Source organism: Centruroides vittatus, unplaced genomic scaffold (assembly GCF_030686945.1).
Source record: "Centruroides vittatus isolate TY-2023 unplaced genomic scaffold, ASM3068694v2 contig_283, whole genome shotgun sequence".
In the NCBI taxonomy this organism is placed as follows: domain Eukaryota; kingdom Metazoa; phylum Arthropoda; class Arachnida; order Scorpiones; family Buthidae; genus Centruroides; species Centruroides vittatus.
In genome coordinates, this window is record NW_027121801.1 from 107726 (window position 1) to 118019 (window position 10294).

General features: G+C 35.2%; 1 protein-coding gene across 1 annotated transcript; it reads left to right on the forward strand.

Moving 5' to 3' along the window:
• The first annotated feature begins 4409 nt into the window (after positions 1–4409).
• On the forward strand, positions 4410–5186 carry LOC136972202 (uncharacterized). The gene has a single exon (XM_067266757.1). It carries the CDS (start codon positions 4410–4412, stop codon positions 5184–5186), a length of 777 nt encoding a protein of 258 aa, XP_067122858.1.
• Positions 5187–10294: the final 5108 nt, after the last annotated feature.

Consider the following 10294-nt stretch of genomic DNA (forward strand, 5'->3'; position numbering starts at 1 on the left):
AATGCAGTGTATCAGAAGCTAAAGTTCGATATAAAACATCAGACGCGCTTCAAAGTTATCCTCGAAAGAAGTAATTAATATTAAAATTATTATAAATGTTTAATAACTGCATGTGTTTTGCTTTTACTAAAATGCAATATTACGTGTTATGGAATACAATTGTAAGATATTGTTATTGTTTGGTACATTGTATAGCCTAAAATAACACTATACGATGTCATAGATTAATTAATCGTTTTCGGATAGAAGCTTAAATATTCGCTAAAAATAACTTATTTAAATTGGATGACGTCAGTGCTGATATTTATTAATTGAATTCGTTTTCCTCACCTTTGTAAATGATGATGCCTTCATTTGTGAAGAATATGTTTACGTCACTCAGTTTGAATGCCATTTAGCAAATTAACTCCACTCGATTCTCCACCTCCAGCTGTTCTATATCGACAAATTGAAAACTATTTTGTCCCATTGGTGAAGCTGCTGATAGAAAATTGCTTTCGATGTTAAGCAATTTTCTGGATTTATTCTCATATTTTAAACAGTTCGGGAAACTGGATAGATATTTGAAAAAAAGTATAAGACCTATAACTGTAATAATAATAAGTAAATATACCTAACTATCTTCTCCAAGAATATCTGGCAATTATTTAAGCATCATGCAACCGTTATCTGATTCTTGTTTAGCTAGAAAACTACAACCATTTCTTTCTATTCCGGAGGTTTTCGGTTTGAAGATTTTCGAAACATGCAAATGTACCAAGAAAATAATTGCTCGAACTGACAAATTGTTTTCCTTTTATGTAAATGTACTGGAAATGTTCTTGTGGGTGGCAGTTTCAATTGTTACAGGACTGTTACTGACTTCTGAATGTGTTTGTAATCAGTTGACTCTGTTCTTTGAACATAATGCATTTTACATCGAATTTACTTTATGGTCAACTTCCTTGTACATAGCTCTTCAGTTTAGCATTTTAAAAAAGAAACAGATTAGACATTCACTCAATGAAAGCATCGAAGAAAGAGGAAGAATTTTTTGATAGAACACGACCGTATGTGTTACTGTTTTTTTCTCTGTGTGCTATTATTGTTGCCTGTGTTTTATCAGTGCACCTTTTCATGAGTTATTACGCTTTCCGTAACAGAAAATATGATTACAGAATAACTTTAGTTTGCTTTGTCGCTCTGCAAACGTGGACTATTTACGCCCTTTCTCACTTGGTTTGCTTATTTGTATTGTCTGCATATTTATTCGTTATTATAAGTAAAAGATTGATAAATATTTCTCAAAGGTTACAATTTTCAAATTTTGCAACAAGCTCTTTTGCTCAAGAAATAATGATGAAAAATTTCAAAATTTGGAGAGTAATTGAAGAGGGAAACGATAAATTACAGATGCTGATCCCTCTTACTTATATCTTTTTTATGTACGAGACTTGCTTTTATACGTATATTGCTCTATTCGTGCAGATCGATAAAATATTTCGTATAACTTTCTCAGCAACTGCAATATTTCTACTGATTGCAACGTTACTAGGGTCTTGGGCATTGTCGTTTTGCACATCACTCGTAAGAACGTTTTTTTATTAACTGATATTGTAAGTGTCATTTTTAAAATTACAAATTGGTATCTTTCAGATCTATAATAATTTCATCTCAATTGGGAAATTTTACTCTTCTGCACTCTCGCCGAAATTTAAATTTAAAGTATTATTTATTATTATTCTTTTTAATTGTTTGATGTATTTTATGTAATGGATCTCATAAACGATTGATTTCAGATTATTTGTTTTATGAAGAGATTCGGAGGGAGACCTTTTGGTATATCCATGGCAGGATTTTTTTATATAAAGAAAGACTTTCTGATAAAGGTAAATGTATAGAAAAATATTTAAATAGTATATTGTGCAATTAGTTTATAGTATAGGCGATTATGGCATAAATGGAAGTTTGGCACACGAGAAGAGCGAGTGGGCCAATTTTCATAAATGCCATAATCGCTAATTATAAACGAATTGTCATACAGTATTTTGTGGTTAGACTATCCTATAACACTATACTTAGGAACTCAAAATCATGTATAAACATACTGTTATAAAGCCGTGCCACAAAAAATTTTATGGCACGGGTGCCAAAAACACTGTTTATACATGATTTTGAGCTCCATAAGTATAGCGTTATAGTTGTAGTCAACCAGAAACTTTATTATATATTAATATCCGTTATTTAAATATTTAGCCAAGTGTTATAAAATTGATATTGTGTCAAAAGTACTGTATCGATGTGTGAAAACAACGAGCTATTTCTTTGTTCGAAAATGCAAATATCCTGAAATTTGAAAGTAATAACATTTATAGTATTTAACAGGTTCTTGTCTGAATGAATGTTGATGAATGAATCTCAAACACTGTGTAGAAGAAATAACACAGACTTACTGAGAACATCAAAATGACGCTTCTATCACCTGAATGCAAGTTTATCACTGGTATGCATTTCGGTACAAAAGACTCTAATCACACAGACATGAGTACATAATTATCTCATATAGAACTACATTAAATGATAGACTTTTTATTATAAACTGCTTTGAGATAATTTATTATGAATTATTGCAGCCAATGTCTGATCACAATAAATTCTTAATTAATGTGCATTTCGTTTTGGTGAAGATTTATAACAGATAACTATATATTCATGTATGACTGACGAGGATCTTTTGTCCCGAAATGCATACCATTCTGATGATAGAAGTGTCATTTCGATGTCCTCAGTAGCATTCGGCAAGTCTCTGTTATCTCTACCACACAGTGTTTAAGATTCATTCATCAACATTTATTAACCTAAAATAAGATAAATAAAAAATAAAATCAATACAATATTTTCAAAATTACTTCGTCTTATATTTCGTTGTATTTACATTTCAATCTACTTACATTTGATCAGTTGTTTACTTCTTTTTTGTATTAAAATAAATTTTCGTGAAATATTTTAATGAATACACTTTATATTTTTCTTTCTTATTTGTGTATTTGAAAGCTTTTGAATTATTTGTAGATGGCGAGTGGCATTTACTCTGTTTTCTCATCACTGATTGAACTAACGGGAGTTCTAGACAAGAAGAGATGCTCTTCACAAAACAGTGACAATCTTGCAGTTACAAATGGAACAATTTTCTACAGCAGTGCCAGAAAGAACAGCAGTTTTCTGTAGCAAACGACGATCGAGGTGATGAGCGCAAAACAAAACGACAAACATACATTGGCAGTATCGATCGATTTTCAAGGGGCATTCAACCACGCGTGGTGTTCGGCTATCCTCTCGGCACTAAAAGACACAAATTGCCCTAAAAATATCTACAGGCTCTATAAGAGTTTTCTTATGGAAAGAAAGGCAAGCATAATGCTCGGCTCCAAAGTCATTACGAGAGATATAGACAGAGGGTGCCTACAGGGCTCTAGGTCTGGGCCAATACTGTGACTTGCACAATGTAATGATATTTTCAAACTCCAAGAAAACTCCTTAGTGGACACTACAATCGATATATTAGGATTTGCTGACGATACGATGATACTGATGTCACACAAAAACCAAGAAGTTTTACAGATTCAGATGAACAAACTTCTAATAATCGTAAACTTATGGGCAGAAAAGAAAAAAACTGATAATCAACCCAGCTAAATGCGCAAGTATACTTTTCATACGGCATCACCCTCTTAAAAAGAAACCAGCAATTGAACTGCCTGGGCATAGGATTAAACATAACTCAGACATCAAATACTTAAGTCTGAAGATTGACGAGACTTTAACATGGAAATCACACGTTAGCCACATCCACAACAAGGCAGTTACGATGGCTCACTCCCTATGCTGCGTCTCCCGGAACACGTGGGGAATAAATTCTAAGACTAGCCAGACAATCTATAAATGTGCAATCAAACCGGCCATTACTTATGGGGCGGAGATCTGGGGAGAAGCCGCCAACAAGCAAAACATTAAGAAACGCCTTAACTCTATCCAACGAATGAGTTTAATATCAATAGCTAAAGCATACAGAACAAGCCCAACGAACGCATTGCAAGTAATTTCAAACATTCTACCACTAGGCCTAAAAGTTTTAAAAATATATTGGAAATACCAACTTTTAGGTCAAAGGGCAAACAGCATTCAAACTCCCATTGTCCATGCTTCTATGGAGGAACCTATAAAAGACATCCAGAACTACGGCCTGGACGCATAGCAAAAGGCTAACATAATTCACCCTGCTGAACCAAACCCGGAAATTACCGAGGCACCAGCAATAAATGACAAAACGTACAATGTGTTTACTGACGGGTCGAAATTTGCCGAGAGCGTTGGGTGCACATTAGTAGTTAATAACACTTCTGGAAAACCAGGCCTGCTTCAAGCTAGGAATGCAATGCTCAAACAACCAAGCCGAAAGTTTGGCTATTTTGGAGGCGTTGCAATATATCAGAGACAAGCCGATGTTCAGAAATAAGACAATACGCATCAACAGCAATAACAAAACGGCCCTAGCCCAAATCAGGAAACTACGCACAAAGTTAACTATAGTTCAAGAAACTATCAACCTTCTGATGCTCCTTAGAGGAAAAGAGATAAAAATCCTCTTAAACTGGGTCAAAAGGCATTCTGGAATAACTGGAAACGAACGAGCCGACCTACTTGCAAAAAAGGCGGCTAAGGCGGACATAGCCATCTCTCTCAACACCCTTCCATCGAGCATGTTCAAGATCCAACTAGACAACATCATGGCTCGACTCTGGCAACAGATGTGGGAAGCAGAAAAAACAAGCAGACTTGCCTTCGAATTTTTTCCAAGCATCCAGGACAAGAGGCACATGTCTTTTTACCACCCAAACTTCATTACCACCAAAATCGTTACAGGGCACGGCAACTTCAAGGCATACCTGAAACATTTCCTGAACAGAGGGAATCAGAAATGCCCTTGTGCCCTAGCTTACGATCAGAAATGCCCTTGTGCCCTAGCTTACGATATCATCTTTTTGTGCACTAAATACAAACACGAAAGACGAATTTTAGCGAGCACTCTGTATGACCATGGTTTTCACTGGCCATGCCAGTTGAAAGCCTTTTTCACCAGTCAAAAGACCCTACAGGCTCTTGAAACTTTCATCAGAGCAACAGACACTCTAAGGTATAAGAGCTAGGTGGACTTTTCTGCGGTTCCCCTTTCGTTAGAGAGGGTTGTACAGTACATACACATTTGCTTTGGCCTCATGGCAAGACAGCTGTGGGGGCCTCTTCTCATATACTGGCTGTATTGTACACACGCTTTCTTTCTTTTTTTTTGTTACCTCCAAAGCCACAAAGGCCTTGTCTTTTGTACACACGCAACTGTTTTAATTTGTTTTGTTTTATTTTATTATGTTACCTCTTAAGCCATGGAGGGCTTTGTCTGTTTTCCCTCAAAGGGGTTGTTCATACGCGTTTTGTGTGTTAAGCACCAAGGCAAGCTAGCCGTTATGGGGCTCCTAATGCTTCAAGTTGTACAGGCAGTTATTCTGTACACAACTATATGTTTGTAATTTGTATTCATTAATGTTATACAATTGGCTCTCGGGTGGCACACTGTAGTCTCATATTTCACACTTTCCTGTCATTTTTTTCTTCATTCTTCTAACTTCTATAACTCTTCATATCTCTTTGTCCAAGGCTATTGGTGGAGGCCTTCTAATCCTTTGCTAAATGTAAAATGTAGCAAACGACGACAATAAACTGGCTATAGGATATTCTTTTAGTAATTTTACGACTGGAATATCCCTCCGAATGCAATGTAACAGCAGCATTTTTTTAAAATGGCGTCAGCTGTACTTATGTCTACATGATGACACAAAGTTTATTATTTCTCAGATGCATCTTGTTCGTTGCGACGTGTTATTTATAGCGAAATATGAATGATTCAATAGCTGTACTGTGGTTACATTATTGCAAGGAGCCTGTACGATGCGATCGTAAAGACACTTCGTTCTTTTAGTGCACTTAGTAGAATTTATTTTGAGAAGTGTCTAACCATTTATGTGAATGTAGGTTTTTCTAGCATCATTGTAGTTAATTAATTTCAGCAATTGTGTGGTGAAGTATTTGACGCGCGTTGTAAGAATTTCAAGAAGAACTTTGTATAACGATTGCAAAATTCTATTTTCAAGCACCCTTGATATTTAGGCCTACAATAAAATCTAATATATTTCTATTGTGTTAAATGTTTTAAATTATTGTCGTCTCAAAATGCATCTCGTGTCATTATTATACCTGCTTTTAAAAATCAGTTGTTATTGTAAAGAGATAAATAAATGTAAAACGAAAAGCTGGATGATTTTGTTTATTTTTATAGGTAAATCAATTTACAGATTGTTTAATGTATTCATCTTTTAAGAACATATTTGACATACGTGTGAAAGATGGTAAACTAATGTGCCGTTCACTGTTTCCTTTTATTCACTGTAGTAGTAAATTAATTGAAATTCTTACTATTTGTAAATTAAATAATAATTAAAATAAAGATTAATGTCATATTATTTTCTGTAATAATAATAATTAAACGATATTTAAAAAAACAGTTAAAATATGCATATAAACAGTCAGAATGTTAAGATATAAATTTTGGAAGTTTGTTCGAATAGAAAAAGAGGAAAGAGAATAACTGGATTCGCTCTTCTCCTGTTTGATAGCAAGCTTTCAACAGCCACGATTAGAAGAAAGAAAATACCTATTTAAAAACTGGGTTAATGTTACCTATGATTCCAAGATGGCGGCTTGTCTGATTCCAGCAAGGAAACAGTGGGGACGCACGTTCTAATTTAGCCTAACCTATTCTAATAAATTACCATAATTATTACCGACAAAATTATTAGAATAGGTTAGATTAGGTTAAAACGTGCGTCCCCACTGTTCCCTTGCTGGAATCAGACAGGCCGCCATCTTGGAACCATAGGTAACATTAACCAAAACCTGTCTTTATAAACCACAAAAAATTAACACATAATAGTAGGCGCTGTAAAAAATTACAATGTAACATTAGAATATGTAATTTGTTCTCAGGAACTACGTTCACTATACAGTAACAAATCGCTGTATAGTAAACGTTTAATAATACAAGTTATGACAATTTGCATTTGTTACGTACATGTACCGGTATGTGTTTCGATTATCTAACCTACTTCATGCATTCCAGTAATCCGAAGAATGCTCTGGTTTTCATAATTGCTGGATTTGATGGATCATACCTTCTTTTTATTTAAGATGGCCTTTAATCTTTACTTATGGATTTCTGACTTGTAAGCTTTAACAAATTTCATTCACAATATACAGCAAACTCCTGGTAATTCGTACTGATGAAGTATGAAGATTGCACAAGTTCACGAAAGTCTGAGTTGAATAGGTATTTCTCAGATGACGATAGAACCGAGAAGTTGGGGAAAAAATGCAGTAATTTATCACGATCTGGGATCTGACATATCCGGACAGACCAACCTGGAAAAATTCCTGATTTTATTATTTTAAAGAAAACAATTGTTAGTTTTTAGTTTCTATATGCAAGTACCTGTTGATTTACAACGGCCGGATGGCCAAGCAGTTAAGATGGCAACATACCGCTATGGGAAACCGTGATCGAATCCGGACGTATCAAAAAATCCCTAGGAATTTTTCGGGGGGTTGTCCGTTTGGATATGTCGGGCTCTGTCCTTCACCACCCGGCTGCTCCATTGTGGGCCTGGCCGAACTCATAATGGGCTTGCTGCAAAAAGGCCCTCTTAGTGCCGACAGGGTAGAAAGAGTTTTAAAAAACCAGGAATAATAAGTGATTTTGATCTTTGATGTTAAATTGTTAAAACTACAGGAAATATTTAAATGTAAGTAATAAAACAAATTTTATAGTTATGCAAGTAACTAATTGAAAGAATAAATATAAATTGAAAGTATTGGTAGGATAATTTATGGTTTGGTTAGAAACGATTTTCCTATTATTCAATACCGTTACGGCACCCCCCAAAAAAATACACACAATTATATTGCAAAACATGGGAGAAACTGGAAGAATTAAAAGGTAAGTAGTAATTTATATTTTATATTTATTTATGCTAATTTGAAAATTTTCATTTTCAGCTTTGTTAGCTCCTGATCCAACAAGAGACCCACTGAATGCTTATATTGTTTATTGTAAAATAGCTTTAACTTGAAACAAAGAAAGATTTGCTTGCACATGCCAACACAAGAAAGCATGAAGAAAAAATTTCATTAGAAAAAAGTGCCAAATCAAGTAAAAAATTGCTATTTAAGGCAGTAATAGAAAAAGAAATAAAATTGCAGAATTAAAATTGAGCGCCTTCATTACTGAGCATGGCAGTATTAAAATTGCAAATCATTGACAGATCTACTACCTATAATTGATAAGAATTCTAAAATTTTCGGAGAATTGAAACTTTACCTGAATGCTGTTAAAAATTGTTATTGGACCATTAGTCAAAGATGCATTGATTAAGGACATGTATAACAGTTTGTTTTCTGTAATAATAGATGAATCAACTGACATTTCTACAACCAGGATTTTGTGCATCATGGCGAGGGGTGTTGAAAATGAGGCGGCGATTATCACATCATTTTCAACGTTCCTCTCCATCGGGTGAATCCCGGGCCTTGCGGACATCCCAGTCAACGAAGCGGCCGACAAGGCCGCACGAACTGGCACACCTACCGGCACAATATGGCGCCCGCTACTGCCGAATGATCTCTGTCAGAGTATCAAAACATCAACCATCCAAAACCTCGTCGACGTATGGACGTGAAGCCTTCGCAGGAAGGGGCGTGACCACCTTCGCTCCTTCGCCAAGTGGCCTTATCAATATGTTTCGTCCCGCGAAACAGAAACTTTGCTGGCCCGCCTCCGCGTGTTCTTACTGCGGCACAGAGGAAACATGGTATCACTATTGGCTCAAATACCCCTTGTTACGATGGGCCCCGAAGTACCTTCAGTACGAATCTGTACCTCAGCCTTAACCAGATCCACTCATTAATTCCGATTTACTGGCCGTCTGCCGTTGTACCGCTGTGCCAGCATTGTTTATTCCAGTGTCACCATTCCTTGGTTTGAAACCTAGATCTGGATTTTTCGACCTTCTCTTGGTTTCTAGGTCGTTTTTTCTAATTTTAGTAAAATATTGGTTTTTTAAAAATATGATTACGTATACAGTAGAGTCGCGATTATCCGAACTAAACGGGCGGCCAAAATGTGAAATAAGCAAAAATGTCGGATAATAGGGAACAAGTAAGAAAAACTTTATTAAACATAAAACTACGTTATAATTTTCAAAATTGAGCACCTAAACATTGAATTTTACAACAAATCAACAGAAAAAAATCAATACACGGTAATGTTATACAGTTATTTCTAGTATGAACATTGGTTCTTTATACCATTTGGTGGTTCCATTTTTACATAGTAAATTACACAGAATCTGATGACAGATGATTCTGTGTTTGCCGGTAACTCTGCCATCCGCTTCACTATCATGGACTGATTGCATTCTGAGATGATCTGATTCGTAGTCACTGTCAGGAAGAAAAATGTCGTCATTGGAGAAATTGTCATCTTTCTCCAAAAGTTTTGAAGATAAATTCTTATAAGCAACAGGTTAATGATATAAGTTGAGTGTAATAAAATGAGTTAACTATTGAATCATCAAAGAACAGGTTGCTTGCTAAAGAAGAGATCAATAGGAAAAATCCCCAGGAATTTTTCGGGGGTGGTCCGTTCGGATATGTCGGGCCCCGTCCCTCACCACCCGGTCGCCCCATTGTGGGCCTGGCCGAACCCATAATGGGCCTACTAAAAGAGGCCCTCTTAGTGCCCACAGGGCGGAAAGAGTTAAAAAAAAAAAAAAAAAAAAAAAGAACCCGAACCTGAACTAATTAAAGATGCAGTACAAGGAGTTTTTCACCAAAGGTATAAGAAGCGACAAGAAGTGTATAAAGATTGTGCAGTACTGTTAAGGGAGAAAGTAGAACAGAGTAGCTGTGAAATACAATAAATACTGTGTAAATTATGTAATAAATGGTCTTTTAAATTTGTATTATAGTGTCTGTAATTGTAACAGCATGAATATACTATGATAAAGTATTTATAATTACGTTTAATCACTTTTATTATTTTAAAAATTTTGTAATTCATAAAAGAATAATAAAAGATTTTTTAAAGTATAATTTCAAAAAAATTAGGGTGTTTTAGGGTGGAAAAATATTTTTAAGGATTTTTTAGGGA